This window comes from Rattus norvegicus, chromosome 10 (assembly GCF_036323735.1).
Source record: "Rattus norvegicus strain BN/NHsdMcwi chromosome 10, GRCr8, whole genome shotgun sequence".
Taxonomy (NCBI): Eukaryota; Metazoa; Chordata; class Mammalia; order Rodentia; family Muridae; genus Rattus; species Rattus norvegicus.
The window spans coordinates 52,822,709-52,840,000 of record NC_086028.1 but is presented as its reverse complement, the minus strand read 5'-3'; the positions used below and the strand labels follow the sequence as shown (position 1 = coordinate 52,840,000).

At 48.4% G+C, this 17,292-nt stretch overlaps 1 protein-coding gene across 8 annotated transcripts in view; it reads right to left on the bottom strand.

Moving 5' to 3' along the window:
• Positions 1–17,292, bottom strand: part of Gas7 (growth arrest specific 7) — a 230,555-nt gene that overhangs the window by 42,244 nt on the left and 171,019 nt on the right. For 4 of the 8 annotated variants that reach the window (NM_001414201.1, XM_006246828.5, XM_006246829.5 and 1 more), the window contains 2 exon segments: positions 1–64; positions 13,798–13,878. The exon segment at positions 1–64 is cut by the window's left edge and continues 22 nt beyond it. In NM_001414201.1, the coding sequence (NP_001401130.1) occupies positions 1–64; positions 13,798–13,878 (145 nt within the window). 8 annotated transcript variants of the gene reach the window in all.

Sequence of the window (17,292 nt, the reverse complement as noted above, 5' to 3'; positions counted from 1 at the left end):
CGGAGACTCATGTGGGCAGTCTCTGGAGGGTGCGCCGGGGTCCCTGATGCGTGGTATCCATTCACTGTGGGGACAGAGACACAGCTCAGATGCTGCGGGGGCCACAGACAGGCACCTTCGACTTCCGGCCACAGCAGCCCTCTCTCTCCCACCTAATCCCAGAGTTGCAAGAGGTCTCATGTGGCAGGGGCCATCTTTCGGCATCCGATCTGCAGCTAAGAGCTAGGGATGAATGGAGATGTCCCTCTAATTTCTGGCAGCCAGTGTACTGAGTTCTTGGGGAGCTGGCTTTCTTCTCAAGAGCATGATCAGCAGAAGCCCAGGTCAGCAGACCCAGCTGCCATCACAGGTGCTGACGGGGTCCTGTCTCTTTCTCCTGAGTCAGGTGGCTCCTCCACCTGGCCCTTTGAGTCGTCTTCCTCTCTCTAAGGGAGTTCTCCACCCTCAGTCTCTGAATGCTGGCCTGTAAGTAAGGGTGAAGATCTGTTTTCAAAAATTTCAGGGATCAAAAATAGTTCAGATTTTGGACGTTTTAGAATCTGAGAACATTTGCCTGTTCTCATACAGCTGGGTGGCCCCTATCTGTAGAGCCAATGCCAAGACACCCTTCAACTTGACTGGATTTGGAGTTCTAGGACATGCACCCCTGGGCGTGACTGTGAGGGCGCTCCCAGGGAGGTTTAACTGAAGGAAGTGTGAGCATGTATAGACTCACTATCTTTCATAGACTTTCAGGGTGCCCCCCCACCAAAAAGCCTGGTTAGTACTGGCTTTCATTTCTCTCTGCTTAACAACTGCAGAGCACTGTGACCAGCTGCCTCACTCTCCCTCACCATGCCTCCCCTGTCACAATGGCTGCATCCTTCCAAATAATGAATCAAAAGAAACCCCTCCTTTCTCATTTGAGTGTGTGTATGTGTGTGTGTATGTATGTAGAAGAGTGGTGTGTGTATGTGTGTGTGTGTGTGTGTGTGTGTGTATGTATGTAGAAGAGTGGTGTGTGTGTATGCAGTGATGTGTATAGAAGAGTGTGTGTGTGCGCGCACGTATGTGTGGTGTGTATAGAGGAATGGTGTATATGTGTGCAGTGGTGTGTGTGTGTGTGTGTGTGTGTGAGAGAGAGAGAGAGAGAGAGAGAGAGAGAGAGAGAGAGAGAGAGAGAGAGATCTGTGTATAGGGGAGTGATATATGTGTGTGTGTGGGGAGTGGTGTGTATGTGAATGTGTGTGTGGTGTGTATGTGAGTACATGTTGTATGTAGGGGAGTGGGTTGTGTGCGTGGTGTGTATGTGCAGTATGACGTGTGTGTGTGAGTGGTATGTGTATATGTGGTATGATATGTATGTGGTATGATGTATGAGTGTGGTGTCAAGGTAGTGTACATATGTTGTGTGAGATGTGTATGTTGTGTGTGTGGTGACTGTGTATGTGTGCTGTGTGTGGTATAATATATGGGTGTGGGGTGGTGGTGGTCTCATGTGTGAGTGTGTGTGAGAGTGTGTGTGTGTGTGTGTGTGTGTGTGTGTGTGTGTGTTGGAGTTCCTAGATCAATCTCTGATGTTGCTTCTCAGGGGCCTTTTTATTTTGGGAGAGAGTCTCTCATCAGGATCTGAGACTCACCAGTTAGGCCAAGCTGATGACCACAGAGACCCAGAGGTCCACTTGCCTCTCTGCCTCCCCAGAACTGGGGTTACAGACACTCATGGTCACACTGGCTTTTTAACACGGATACTGGGAACAGAGGTCAGTTCCTCAAGCTTGCACAGCAAGCGCCTTCCCAGGTAAACCAGTCTCTTAAGTTGCTTTGTCACGTGGTTTTGTCACAGAAAGTAACCAGTACATGCTCCCAAGCCCAAAGCACATAGAGATGTTAGTGTTCAAATTTTTAGATTAAGATTTGGGAGAAGTTCAACTAGTTAATGGAAAGAGGATGCGATGGATTAGCTGTCATGAAATTCTGCTCTCCCACTCAATAAATGATGACCAAGTACATGAGCACCAGCTTCCCTAAAACAAAAGCAGGGCCTGGTGGTTCATACCCATCACTGCAGAGCTCAGGAGGATAAGGCAGAAATCCTATGAGCCTAAGAGCTGCCTGGGCTCCAGAGTGAGTTCCAGACCAGCCTGGGCAAGATGACGTTTTACTAAGTCTTATCACTAAGATAAAAAATAAAAAGGGCCAGACATGGTGGCACATGCCTTTAATCCCAGAGTCTGGGAGGCAGAGTCAGGTGGATCTCTGTGAGTTCAAGGCCGGCCTACACTACATAGTGAATTCTAATCCAGCCAGGGTTGTAGAGTGAGACCCTATTTCAATAAAGCAAAGCAGAAATAAAAATAAAAACACAAAAAGAGCTGGGGATGTGATTTAGTGGTAGAATGTCTCTAGTATATTTAAGGGTCTGGGTTCACTTCTTAGAAGCACACATGCACACACACACACACACACACAACAAAAACACACACCACACACATATCACACATACCACACATACATATCACATATAATACGTACCACACACCATGCATGCTCCCACACACACCACACATGTACCACTCATACACATATACACACATAGCACACACACATCACATATACAAAACACCCATCTCACACACACACAAACACACATCACGCATACCACATCCACATACTGCACACACATCACACAATACATACACACACATACCACACACATCACAGATATGCCACATACATGCCACTCCTAACATATACACACATACCACAGACACCCCACACAACCCACACAGACTACATACATATTTACACAACACAACACATATTATGTGCGTGCATGTGCGCACACACACACACACACATCACTCACCCTACAAACACATAAGATTTAAAGTCACACCTGTCCCTCTAGAACATGTGTTTCTTGGGGCAAACTCATTCATATCCCCACTGTGTGCTGATAAGCCTCCTTTCGAGAGCTAGGGGAAGTCCTGTTGCATTGTTCTCCCATTGCTGAAGCTCAACACACTTGTCACAGCCAGTTTCAAGTCTCAGCCTTGCTCCCACTCTTGACCTCATGGGCTCACAATCTTTCCCAGATCCATGAGCAGGGGAAGCCATTTCTCTTTGGTGAAGGGGGAGGGGGAGTGAGTTTCCAGACAGTCTCCAAATCTGCTTAGTTAGAATACCCCAGAGGAGGTCATGAAGGAGAAAGATTTGCATCTTTCACAGGACCTTATTAAAAAGGAAAGGGCAAAGGAGAGAGGTGGCCGAGAGGTTAAGGAGCTCTTGCAGAGGACCTGCGTTCAGTTCCTGACCCCTACACGTAGGCTTCCTTCTAGTTTCTGGGATCCAACATCCTCTTCTGGCCTCTGTGGGCATCACCACACATGCACCGTACCTATGCTCATGTAGGCTGTATACACAATTTAAAAGGATGAGTAGGGAAGGGTGGGGGAGGGGAGGCTGATGTTTTTTCTGGATTTTTAACCCCTGAGAACCACCAGCTTGCACTATCTCTGGAAACTGAGAATTAAGCTGTTCTTATGCCCCAGGCTGGGGGAGGCAGCCAATGGATATACACACATACAAAAACCAGTTGGAGGACCATAGGACGATGCTGGAAGTAATTTTCAATTCGTGATTCTTCCAGAAATTCTGCAAGCAGGAAGCAGAAAAGAACACATCTAAACGTTGCCAGTGCTGACAACAGGCAGGGCATTCCATTTGCATGTAAAATGCCCCCATAGGCCCATGGGTTTGAATAATGGTCTCTAGCTGTGAATGCTGTTCTGGGAGGCCATGAAACCTTTGGGGCATGGGGCCTAGCTAGCAGACACATACCCATCCCAGGGCTTGGGGCACAGAGCTTGAAGGTTGCTGGCTTAGCTGCAGTTGTCACTCACACCCCCTACTTTCAGCTACATTGAGAAGATGTGAGGAATCCCAGTATCCAGATCCCTCAGCTGTGAGCTCTACAAGGCTTTCCCTACAGTGTGGACCCATACTCTCTGAGAGATCAAGCCAAAATAAGTATGTCCCGGACGCGTTATTTCTGTCAGGTCTTCTGCCTCAGTGGCAAGGGAGGTAGTGGGGTGCAGCTCAGAACCCCAAAGTTTTGGAGTGTTATAGATGGCATCACAAGTAGACAGTTCTATGCCATGAAACAGAATTTAAAATATTGTGAGAAATTATACAATATTTCACGGGGTTTCATGTTTCCATTTGCATCTCATCCCCCCAAATGTCTCCTTATGTATATGTGAATAATTCCAAAATCAGAAACACTTCTGCTCTCAATGCATCTTAGCTAAGGGACACAAAGCCTAGAATGGAGAGTGGTCATGGATGAAGCAAACCATGGACAGTGAGCAGGCAAAGACTCTTCTAGGGAGAGCCTTTGCATGCTGGGGTTTGTAGTCAGTCTTACAGTAACAACCTAGGGCCATTTCCAAGCAGGGCCATTTCCAAGCAGGGCAATGCCAACAGCCCCTGGTTTCTCCTCGATCTGTAAGATTAGCTCAAGACTCATGAAGAAGGCTCAGCAGGCTCTGTACACACACACACACACACACACACACACACACACACACACACACACACCCCAAGATAAACTGGTAGATAGCAGGTCCCTCTTTCAGTGCTTAGAGAGGAGCCTAGTCAGCTCCCCAGCCATGGTCCCCACTCAGCCGTCAGATGGTTGGCCAAATAATCACATCAACTCAATGAGAGAGGCAGCTGGAGAAGAAAACGCAGACTCTAAAAGCATCAGAGACTGAAGGAACCAGCTCGGAGAAGCAAGTGGCTCTGTCAGGAAGGCTATTACATCAGCCACAGTATACCCACCGCCAAAGTGGGACACCAGAGAAAATTTGCTTATCAAATAGGGCAGTGCTGAAATGGATAGAACACAGATGGTGGAGCTGGACATCGTGGTTCACCTGCAGTCCTAGCACGCTGGTGGGTTGGAGCTGGAGGACTGCAAGGTGAACCCACATAGGGAATAGCATGGCTCAAAAAGAAAGCATTAGACAGCGGTGGGAACCTTGGCACACTTCTTGAGCTCTGGGACTGATTCATAGATGGGCATAAAGGCAAGGGAGATCTGTGTAATTTAATGTAAAGGGCTGAGTGGAGGACATGGGTAAAACATCCTTCCCTATAAACAAAGGGGACATTTGCCAAGAAGCCATGGGACATTCAAACCGTTAGCCATGCTTAAGCCGCAAATAAATTGTCAGTGCATAGCAAAAGGCATAAATGATTCAGGCCATATTCTTTGACCAGAACACAATAAAAGGAGATATTGATAATGAAAAATAAGCACACGAGGCTCCCAACCTTCAAATTTCCAGATAGTCGGAAACTTAAGAAAAGGCCCTCTTAAGGACTGTCAGGCTAAAAGAGAACTTAAGGTCATAATTACATGTTATTTAGACAGGAGTAAGGAAGAATATGGATAAAGCCTGCATTACAGTTTGAGGAGAATTCATAGCCTTACTTACTCTATTACCAAGTACAAAGGGACAAAATTAAATGGACTAAACATTTCCCCCTAAAGATCTTGGAGAAAAATAAATTAAATGACCAACAAAATAAAGCGAGAAAAACAGGAGGCAGGGCTGGTGAGGGAAACTAATGTTGAGACATGGGAATGACATTGCCGACCTAGAACTGGCACTCCCGCTATTTCTTCCCTTCTCCCATGTGTGTGCCATTGTGCGTGTATGCATGTGCATGAGTGTGTTTGGGTGTGGTAGGGATTGCAACAGCCATAAGAAGAGGAGACGAAGTGACTTAATTTGAGGGTGACCACAAAGGCTTAGAATGAGGAATTAGAACGTTTAAGCACAGCAAATGCAGGCAAGATTTTTTTTTAATGCGAGAGCACATGATTTTTAATCATAGACTAATAAAATCCAAACTTTCCATAAGATTCAAATTATCAAAGTGATCTCAAGAACACTTGAAATGGAGGGGAAGCAGGAGGAGGAGAAGGGGAGGAAGAAGGAGGGGACAAAATGGGGAGATATGGGGGAGGAGTGGAGGGACAGAGACGGGGAGGAAGAGGAGGAAAAGGAGGAAGAGGAGACCTTTACCAAGTGCACTTCCACTAAAAGGCACCAGGTCCAGACGGTTTCATGAGCTAAACTTGTTAAAGCTCTAAAGAAATAGCAAGCCACAAGTTATTCCGGGACCTAGAAACATCTGACCAATTTCTACCACAGAGACAAATCATCGCTCAGTCTAGCGATGAAATAAAACACATGCTCTCTGAGCAGGTAGCCTTACCACTGTCTTTGATATCCCTGACTCCCTAAAAGTCCGGGCTGTTTTCCAGCTCTTTGAGGGCAAAGGCTGCCCTTCTGACCCCCACTCACTCCCTTCCCAGAAATCACTAGGTATGCTATAAGCTGCATCCTGTCGCCTAACCCTGGCTCCCCTGGCTCCCCTGGCTCTCAGCCATGCCAGGAGCCAGCTAATGCCCAGGCATCCTGCCTTTAATCTGGCCTCTCGTTCTCTCTTTAGTTCTCGTCTGTCAGCTGTTGGCTAATTACTGCTCATGTCAAAACAATTACTGGGAAGAAAAACTAATTTTCCATTCAACCATTTCTCCCCACACAGCAGTTCCCTTCTGACCCTGCCGGGTTACATGCCTCTTTACTCCAGGCAGACACATTCAGAAAGCTCACCAGTGGAAATGAGAGCCCTTTAAAGCCCTTGAGAGCCCCAGGGCCCTTGCCTATGAGCATCCCCATCCTTCCTCTGGGCTCCTAATGCACCAGCCATTGGCCTTAGGACAAATGAAGCCCACATGGAGATTTCCTGGGCCCTGAGCCTCTGAGGGGGAAGTAAAGTTGGTCAAGGATTACTTAGTCACAACATGCATAGAGCAGAATGGGGACATAAGAAAAAGCATGAAACTCCCAGCTCAGGGCTTTTTGTGACTTAAAAGGGGAATGGAGAGCTCCGACCGGTTGACAACTATAGTAACTTCATAAATAAATATAAACACAGACACCCACACAGTGACCTTTGATGATCAGAGGGAGGTGACAGCGGGGAGGGAGGGAACAGAAAAAAATGGGGAGTCTAAGCAACAAAGCCAGAGGTCTCTGCCACTTGGAATTCACCCTCCCAGGAACCCTTCCATCTCTTTTCAGCCCCACTTCCTGTTACGAAAATTTCCTTCCCAAACCCCAGCCTCCAGGTTTCTATTGCCCAAGAAAACAAAAGAACAGAGGATTAGCCCTGGACACCCTCATGCAACATCTCAGGCTCTGGCCTAGCTCTCCATCTTGATGGAGTAAGCATAGGGATTTATCCTTCCTCTGGGTAAGAAAGCTGGGAGCTGTGGGCCTCATTGTTCTGGAAATCCATCCATCTGTTATTCTTCCTGTCTTCCCTCCCTCACATCCATCTGTCCATCTGTCCATCTGTCCGTCCGTCCCATCATCTACCTAATCATCCATCTATTCATCCTTCTACTTACCCATCACCCATCTATTGATCCATCTATCCGTCCATCCATCCATCCATCCACTTACGCCTACATTAAACATAGTGAGTCACCATGACATTTCCTTAGCTGTAGTAGAACATCACTTTTAAGGGAGTTCTTTATATGTGTTCTTATGTACCCTATGGATATCATGGACAGCAGCATCCAACACTCCTACACACACACACACACACACACACACACACACACACACACACACAGAGGGGGGAAGGGCAGGGAATGGGGAGAAGAAAGAGGGAGAGGTAGATAGAAAGGTTGAGGGAGAAGGAGAGGGAGAGGGACTGACACATAATACAGACTCATCTAGGGCAATGATGCAGACTACTATGGAGTTCATCTTTGAGAACACAACTGTAACTGCAGGAGACATTAGAGTGGGTTCTGAGGCCAGCACCCTGCTTATAAGTGAGCACAGCTCTGCCTCCCTTCTGTCCCAGCATGCTTTGCAAGTGCCTCTTCAACACCACTTGATGAGATAATTCAGAGACTTTCTTAGACCATTCAGAAGAATAGTTTTACAAGAATGACCATTTGTTCCAGAAACTTGGAACTGGCTAGTTGGTCCTTACTGTCTGTCTTGGCTGTCTGATGTAGATTATGTTCCTAAAGATGAAGTTCTTGGTACATTTTCTCTTATGGCTATGATTGAGTGAAAGCCTAGGACAACATGGTGGGAATCAGCCTCTTCAAACACCAGGATCACAGGTTCTAAAGGCTTGCAGCCCCATTTAACAGGGAGCATCATGCTCTCCTGGCCTGATGAAAGCAGGGAGGTCTGATTTAGGTTGTGGAGCAGGCTTTCAGCCTGATTACTGGTTAGTCTGTGATGTATGAGAGCCTGCACTCTCCTGAGTGCAGAGGGATTCAAGCTCCCTGACCTAGGGCTGAGTTTGAAGGCTTGGCTGGGAGCCCTTCAAGGGTCTCTGCTCAGGGGAGACAGCTGCTACATACTCTCCAGGCTCACTGCTTCTCGGACTCCTCCCAAACCCTGGCAGGTCCTGGTAAGCCTGGGCATCTCCCCTGTACCTGGAAACCCCTTGGGATTCCTGAGATGAAGATGATCCCTAACGTGGCCCGATCCCTAAGGCTGGCAAAGTCTGTCTCTAAACCCTGTTTTCCCAAACACTCTCACCTATGTCCTACCAGGGCAGTTTTTGTAAATGGTAGGGAACCCTTTGTAAATGGTAGGTGTTCCCTTCTTTAAGAAAAAACAGCAGCTCAGCGAACGCCCCAGGCCAGAGGCTCAGGCGGGAGCTCCCTCAATACAGGTGCTCTGTTAGATGCACCAACCACTGGCTGCAGGTGGCTTTTTAACTGAATTTAAATAAAATATAAATGGGGCAGGGCTTCAAAGCGAATCCAAGGAAATCTTATGAAATCCAAGTGAAGTCTGACATTTAGTTAAGAGTAACACACGAGCCTTGCTTCCTCGTTCTGACAAAGGGACTCTGGCTGTGGGGGGACACTCACAGGGGAAACTGAGTCGAGGCTCTACAGGGCAGCCTGAGACTGTAGCTCAGTGGTAGAAGGCTTGCCTCGCATATATGAGACCCTGGGTCCCATGTCCAATGCAACCATGCCCTTCCCCAAAACTGAATTTGGAAAGAAAGGGTGTACGGGGGACTTGCTCTGCTATTTTTCTTTCTACTTGTTTGTAAGCATGCAATTGTTCCAAAAGACTTTTAAAGTTGTTAAATGAAAGTTAAAGTTTTAGTTTCTCAGACATACTGTCACATGAGACGCACAAACAGCCATTGGCCTCAGCATTGAGCCTGAGATGCAGACCACGTTCACGGTCCCCACAAGCCCTATAGGAAGGGCAGCATTGCTCTCTGCTGTCCTTTAGCCTACAAGCAACTCAGCATGATACTCACTGCCTTACTCCATTTTGCTTCCCACGTGCCCGATACTATTTCTCCCTCCACAAACCAATCCTTCCACAATGTGTGCAAACCAGCCCAGAGAGGGACTTGGATGTTACCAGCAGTTACTGAAAGGCTCTCAGGAGTTCCCGTTGTGGTTTGAATGGCTTTTCATTTACAAAGCCTGGCAGCAGGCAACCTTAGTAAAGCCACTGAATCCACAGGGCCTCCTAACTCTGGTGACACGAAAAGAAGCAATGTGGGCCAGGTCCCTGGCTCAGTAGTCACTGTAAATATCACCCAAGATTTAAAAAGAAGAATGGGTTCTGAGGGCTCAGGTTTATAAGTAGATCTCTCCTTCCCAGCTGGGAACCTGGCTGTTTTCACTAATAGTGAGAGGAGTGAAACAGACTCATCCCATGGAAGGCAGGAGGGCCCCTGGAATTAAAACTGAGCTTCCCCACCCCTACTCCTCCACCCCCATGCAGCTTGGTGACGTTACTCGGTGGTTTCCCCGACATTGTTCCGTGTCCCATGTTTTCCTTCAGGAGGGACCAGAGGGATGTCTGTGGTCAGGAAATGTGGCTGGGTTTTCTATACTGTCCCTTCATAGGCAAGCGCGTGTGTGTGCGCATGCGCGCATGCATACACACACACACACACACACACACACACACACACACACACACACACACACACACACACACACACGATGTAAACCCTACCCCTCCTAACAGAGAGCCAAGTGTTAGTGCAGCCTGGCCACTGTCTGCCCCCCTCCACCTCCACAGGCAGCATGGAATCCAGTATGTTCCCTTCTCAGCTCACCTGGTGTAGCAGACCCTGTCCCCAGCTCCCTCCTGTGCAGAGCACTGGCCCCTCCCTCCCTGGCCCCTTTGTATTCTCAAGTCCTCTCAGGAGACTGAGGCTGTTCCTGCCTCAGCACCTTTGACCTGGCTGTTTCTGGCCAGAGTCACTGCCTCTCCCATCGATCCCCAACCCTACCTCATCACTGTCCCCAAATCTTGTCCTAAATGTCTCTTCTTGGCTGAGGTCTTCTGATTCCCCAGCCACTGTCACAGTGCCCCACTTTCACTCCTCGTCAGAGTGCGCAGGGATTGCCTGGCCTATTTCCTTTGTGCTTCTTTGTTCAAGTGCCCCAGGGTGTCTGTTCCCGGAGTAGGGAAACAGTGGCATACTTGGGGATAAAGGTGGTTGACAGAGTTCACCAGATGGCTCAGCTAGGAAGTGTACTCACTGGGCAAGCCTGACAATCTAAGTATGATACCTGGATGTCACAGGGGAAGGACAGGACCAACTCCCCAGAGCTGTTCTCTGACCTCTGATGTTGCGGCACACACACTGGCACTCACACTTTACACACCCACCCACACACACACAAATAATAATAATAATAATAATAATAATAATAATGATGATGATGATGATGATGATGATAATAATAATAATAAAAAAGTTTAAAAGTTAAAGAAGTTAATACACCACCTCAATGACTTTCACAGAAACAAACAAAACAGAAAGCACTGAGACCTGGCCCTGCTGGGTGTTCATGACAAGAGGCTGCATCCTTAAGAGCCTGAGGATTTGGTGCATCTCTGAAGCAACCTTAGGTCCTTACTGTGTCTGTTTCTGTTCCCACAATAACGCTCAGTCTCTGTGAAACTAAATGAGAAAAAGATCTGGAGGTTGTGGGGAACTCTGTGATCCCCTACAGAGAAACAGAGTGGCCACTTCATTCTTTATTGACTAGACTTGATTTGAACATAAGGAAAGAAGACTAGAACGTATGCCAGACCCTGTTCTCACTGGAAAGGTACATGGAGATGAAGGGTTGATGAAGGGAAGATGGGAGGCAGAGGGAGGATGGAGAATGGATGGGGAGGATGGAAGAGGGATGGAGGGTGGATGAAGGAAAGTAGACAGAGGGAAGATGGTGGGAAGATGGAGAATCGGGGGAGGATGGACAGAGGGTGGGGATGGGGATACAGAATGGGTGAAAGTCGGTGAAGGGAGGATGTTTGGATAGAAGATGGAGGAGGGTGGAAAAGGGGAGGATGATGGGGAGCACGGTGGATGAAGGGAAGATGATGGATTGCAGGGTGGGAGATGGACAGAGGGAGAATGATGGTGGTGGGGGGTAGAGAATTATCCTAGTTAGCTTTAATTGTCAACTTGACACAGTCTAGAGTCATCTGAGAGGGAAGCCGCAGTTGAGGAACTGTATAGATCAGGTTGGCTTGATTAATAATTAGTGAGGAGAGCTGAGCCCACTGTGAGAGGCACCATCCTAGGCGGGTGGTCCAAGGCTGTGTAAGAAAGCTAGCTAATCATGAGCCAGTGAGAAAGCCAGCAAGTGGTGGTCCTCCAAGGTTCCTGTTTCAAGTTCTTGTTTGCATTCCTGCCCTGACGTCTCTCATGGATAGGCTGTTATCTGTAAGCTGAAACCCTTGTCCTCCCTTAAATTACTTTTGATAGGAGTGTTTTATCACAGCAACAGAATGAAATTAGAACAGGGGTGGATGGTAGGGTGGGAGGTGGAGATCGGGTGTAGAGGCGATAGTAGGAGGGAGGCAGAGGAACAATGGATAGCTGACGTATCTTTGTGCTCCACAGTTAACATGATAGAAATCATGAAGCCAGGCCAGGCCCTCTCATGGTCACCCTCTGGGCTACTAGTGTTTGACTGATGAAAAAGAGGCCTGTGAGAGAAGCACCATGGCCAAGACCCCAGGAAACAAGCATCAGTCTCCTAAATTACAGACTGCTGCTGATCGCTGACACACGTACACTTTAAATAACAGGGAAAAGAGGCCTCACATCCAGTTGGATACACTCTTGAGCATATGATGTAGCTGATGTGCCCCACACTAAAATGGGTGTGAAACCAAAGAATGCAAGACATTTGTCCCTGTCCTCATGGACCATGCATGGTCCAGAGACAGCTGAAAGTCCAAGACCCCTACTGTGGGCAGTGCTGGATGGATGTTCTGTACCTCAGAATAGTTTTTGAACTCTCACTGTGGTCCTGCAAGTCTAGGAGTCTTTGCTGTGGGCCTCTCCTGTGCCCTTTGGGTCATTTAGCAAGAGCCCTGGAGTCTTCCTAGAAGACACCTGTGTGTGCCTTAGACCCTGCCCAGTGCTCCCTGGAAGGGAGAGCCTCTCAGAGTTGAGATGAGACAGGTTGGCAAGTACATGACATGCTGTGAATGAACACAGGGGGAGTCCCTATGAAGTGTGTGGGCATATCAGGGTGTCTTTCAGAACAGGACATGTCTGTCCACTGAACCTCCAAGGAGAGCATGAACCATTAAGCCCCTTTGCCAGGGAGCTGGTTGTACAGGGTTCTATGGTCTTAGAATTGGGAAACGCCATGCTAAGCTGCTGAGGTGTGGGCAGCCACTATCCAGGTCCCTCTGACTCTCTTCACTATCTCCCCACCCTTCTTAACCCTCTAGAGGCCCAGCACACTTGAAGCTGGGCCAAGGAGTGTTCTTGATGGGCTTCTAGGTGAGGGAGGGTCTGTGACACCCAGACCTCTGCAGAGGTCCAAGCCAACTTCACCCAGTGCTCCATTCCCTACAGGTGACAGCACAAGACCCCAATAAGCCTGTGTGTGCCAAGTAGTCTTTGAAGAGGCAACTGATGACTGTGAATTCATGCAACAATGAAGACAGGCTCTGTGTGGAGACATAGAGACCAGAGCACTAGGAGACACCTAGGCTCTGTCCCTCAGTACATCATGGGAGGAGAGCCTAGACAGAGAGAACAACTTGGAATGCACTAAGGCCACACACTGTGATACAAACTGAGAGGTTGAGGGCCTCAAAGAGGGTAGTCAGGGAAGGCTGCCTGGAGGAGGGAAATACAGGGGAAATAATAAACTATTTCCCCTGTTGCCGAGCCCTGTAACCCTCTTCATACTAGAACCTGAGACATTTCTGGATAATTCTCATACCCAGTATAAGAATGTATACCTCAAACAAGGCTATTCAGCTACCTTTACAGATAGCACTTCCTAACAACCAAGCCCATTTCCTTTCCAGAACATTCTGTTCAAAAATTCCCCTGTAAAACTCAACCTCCTTTTTCTGCTCCTCAATGCTGATGAGAGCCATGTGGAGCTGTTCTGTCCTGCATCTGGAAAGATCTCTGATCCCTGACTTCACCCAGCCAACTCTCATCCTAGGTGCCTCAGTTGAGAGCCTTAGATTCCCAGAGCTGCAGCTGGTCCTGCTTGGGCATGACCACCATGTTGGGAAGCAGGCTTCAGGGACATGGCCTGGACCATCTCTAGGTCTGGTTTACAACATAGCACACAGCAAGTTTCAGGACCCAGGACCCACAATCTCAGCTTCCCAGTGAATGTGAGTATACAGCCCTCCCACGCATCCCAAGCTGCTGAATGGCTCTTACCTGTTGGAGGCAGAGAGCCCCTGTGAGGGCCAGGGCTGGCTGAAATCCCAGAAGAACTGCTGGGACATTCCCAGGTGGTCTCTGTCAAAGGAGAAACAAGATCAGTTTGAGACTGCCATGATGGAGTCCAAGTGTTACAGAGCAGAGTGAGCCAGAGGCAGTCACCTTTCTTAGAAGAAGGACGCCAAAGGACACCTTCCTTCCTTCCTTACCTCAGCCCCTTCTTGCCTAGGCCCCTTACTCCCCAACCTTACCTCTCTTGACAGAGCATCCCTTAGCCAAGGCCCTTCTCTACATGGTGGACCTGAGGAGGTAGCTTCCAGCTGGAATCTTCTACCCACCCCCTTCATTCCTCTCTACTTCTGTCCCTAGGGCTCCCATTTCTAGTCCCAGAATCTCCAGTTGTACAATGGGCATTTCTTCTCAAAGCCTATGGTAACCTCAAACCTCTTTGCTCAGAGCAAAGAACCTTGGTCTGTAGAAAGACAGTCCTCGGTCGATGGGGGAGCCCCAGGCACCTCAGACCCTATCACTTTGTCCGTAGTTAGTAGTTTGTTTTTAGAATCTCATCGTGTAGCCAGGGTGACATAGGATTCTCCTCTCTCAGCCACCCCCCACCCGTGCAGACGACAGTCATATGTCTTGGTTAAACTATAGTTTTCAGTGGCCTTCCTGGTTAACTCCCCTGAGACTCAGCTATACAGGCTGATCAGAAATTAACCAACACTCCAGCTCTATTCCTGTCCCCCAGAGCTTAGGACTGTGAGTGGACTTCCTACAATAGTATCTGATGGTAAAATAATAACCTTTTTAAGTCAGGTGTGGTGTCTGTAATCCCTACACAGGGAAGCTGAAGCAGGAGGATGAAAAGTTTAAAGCCTGGGGTTGGCAAGATGGCTTAGCAGGTAAAAGTGCTTGCTGACAACCTGACTTTGATCCCTGGAACCCACAAGGTAGATGAAAAAAGCACATGCATGCACGCATGCCATCATGCACACACGTATGCATGCATGTACACGATGTAATAAAACAAGTTTTTAAAGTTTGGACCACAGGGTGAATTCAAGGCCATCATGGAAAATTTAGTGAGACTCTGTCTGGAGACAAACAAAACCCTTTCTTACTATTCACACTTTGAGAATGCCACAAAGAAACAAGCATTACCCATAATCCCACCCTCAGAGGTCGGGGTTCCCTGCAATTTGGTATCTATGTGTCTGTTTCTTTTTGTTATTTGGGGGGATCTTTTGGTAGTTTTTGGAGGGTCTTGCCTAGCCTAGCCTCAGACTTACAGTGAGCCTCCTGCCTCAGGCTCCAGAGTGCCAGGATTACAGGTGTGAACCACTGCACGCTCGTGACTGCTGACTGCATGTTTGTCTTTGAGAGAGAGAGAGCCCGATCTCCTCACACTCTCTATCTCTCCATGTGACTCTCTTTTCAGATCACTCTGGGAGGACTGGAAAGCCCAGGCATTAAGCTCCATGAAGGCAGCAAGTGAAGGCGTCAGCACCCAAGCTCTGCCTCTGGTGACCAGTACAATCTGAACCAATTCCTCAGCGGTTTCCCCTTCTTCAAAGCAAATTTTACAATAGCAACAATATCAGCACTCAAAGGAGGCACTGCCACATTCTCACACTTCAGATATAATGTTACTTTTTAAATTAAACAAAAATATGGGTAGATACATAAACTTCCAATAAAAGCTATCACTGAGAAGTTAATTGTTTCAGAGGACGCAGACATAGCTCCCTTCTGGTGGCTTCCCCTGATTAAGACTCTAACTTGGGTTCTTCCTTCAGCTTCTTCCTCGACTTCTGTGCTTTAGGAAGTATGGATTGAGGGTTCCAGGGAGTTGATTAAACAGGGTAACATGATCCTTCCTGCTTAAAGGGAGAGGATGCACCAGAGAGGAGAAGGCTGTCTGGAGAGGGAGAAGGAGACATCCTTGAACAGAGGTGAGGTAGCAGGAGGACTCATGCTTAGCATGGGAGGCTCTGGCTACCACTCCCCAGCCCCACAAACAAGGGCGAGCTTCCTTAGGAGGTAGACATGCCTCTAACCTAACTCCCCTGTAAGAAAGTGTCTCCTTCCACCTGCCTGGGGTCAGCATGCTTGGAGATCAAACTGCTGCCTGAGACTACAGCATCACTAGGGGTCAGCCCTGGCCTCCTGGCTTCCCCCAACTGAAGATCCAAAAGCAGAAACCATCTGCTCCACTTCCCCTCATCAAATTGGTTGGGGGCCTGAGACGCCCCTCCCATCAGCAGGCTACTGGTCCTTGCCACTTTGCTTCTTTCACAGGATCTGATCTTCCTGCCTCTTGGTTCTGGCATCTGTAGCCCAGCCCTAGAGCTAGTGGACTGCTGGCCAGAACCTGGCTCTTGTCTTGAGTTGTTCACCTGTAATCTCCCCCTCCCCCGGAACCAGATACAAACGTGACAGAGGACAACCCCATCCTCCCAGCAAGCTGCAGCAGTGTCCTGTCCTTGTCTGCCTGTCTAGACAGCCTTCTAGGCAGACTCAGTTAGCCTGCCCTGGTGATATCTGAACAAGCCTCCTCTGTTCTCCGCCTGTTCTCATGCTCGTTAATCACCATCTCGAGTGTTTAAGAAATCTTAAAGTGCCTCCTCTTCCATGGAGACTTCCAAGATTACTTTCTTTCTCTAGGCCAGATATTGTCTGCTCTCCAAAAATGTCATGAGAATGGGTGTGGCCACTTAGCACCTCCTCCCTAATGCTGCTCACCAGTGAATTCCTCTCAGGATGCTGGCTCACAGAAGGTGATGCCTGGGGTGGATAGGAGACAGAGGTGCACATACAAACGTTAGTCAGTGTGGGGCGGTCAAAGGTCTGAGTAAAAATTCTGAGGTGCCCCTCCCCCAGCTCTATGTAAGACTACAGAAGGCTTTGAGTACCAGTGTTGACTGATTGCTGTCTTCCCCCAGGGTTCCATCCTACCAACCTTCCTGCTGACCCTTCTGTACAGGCACATGCCTCAAATTTGTCTGGGAGCTTGAGCCAGGGCCCAGCACACATATTCCAGCCCTTGGATGGTCACAGATTTTTCACCTTGACATCTGTACTTTGTCCTTTAGCACAGCAGCCATGGCTGGTTCACTCCTTCATGAATGGTTCCTTGCCAGCCAACATGGCTGAACATTGTGCTAGTACACGGGCAACCCCCACCTGGTGTGCTCCTCAACTATTTGGGGATAAACCTTCCCTTTCCACCAAGCTCAGGGAAGGTCCCCAGAGAACTGTGTCCCATTTGTCTGTGTTGCTGATTCTGTTCCTTTGGTGGCTGAGGCCGCTGAGCTAGTTTTAGGAGGAGGAACACCTCACACACTCACGTCTCCAGCTGACGTACAGATTCTGCTATTTCTTCTGGCCACCTCAGGGTCCTACTTCCTGCCCTCATCCACCCATCCTTCTGGTGCCTGCAAACCACAAACTGCTAACAAGCAGAGAGAAAGAAAGGCGCAGCCCTGAGAAGCT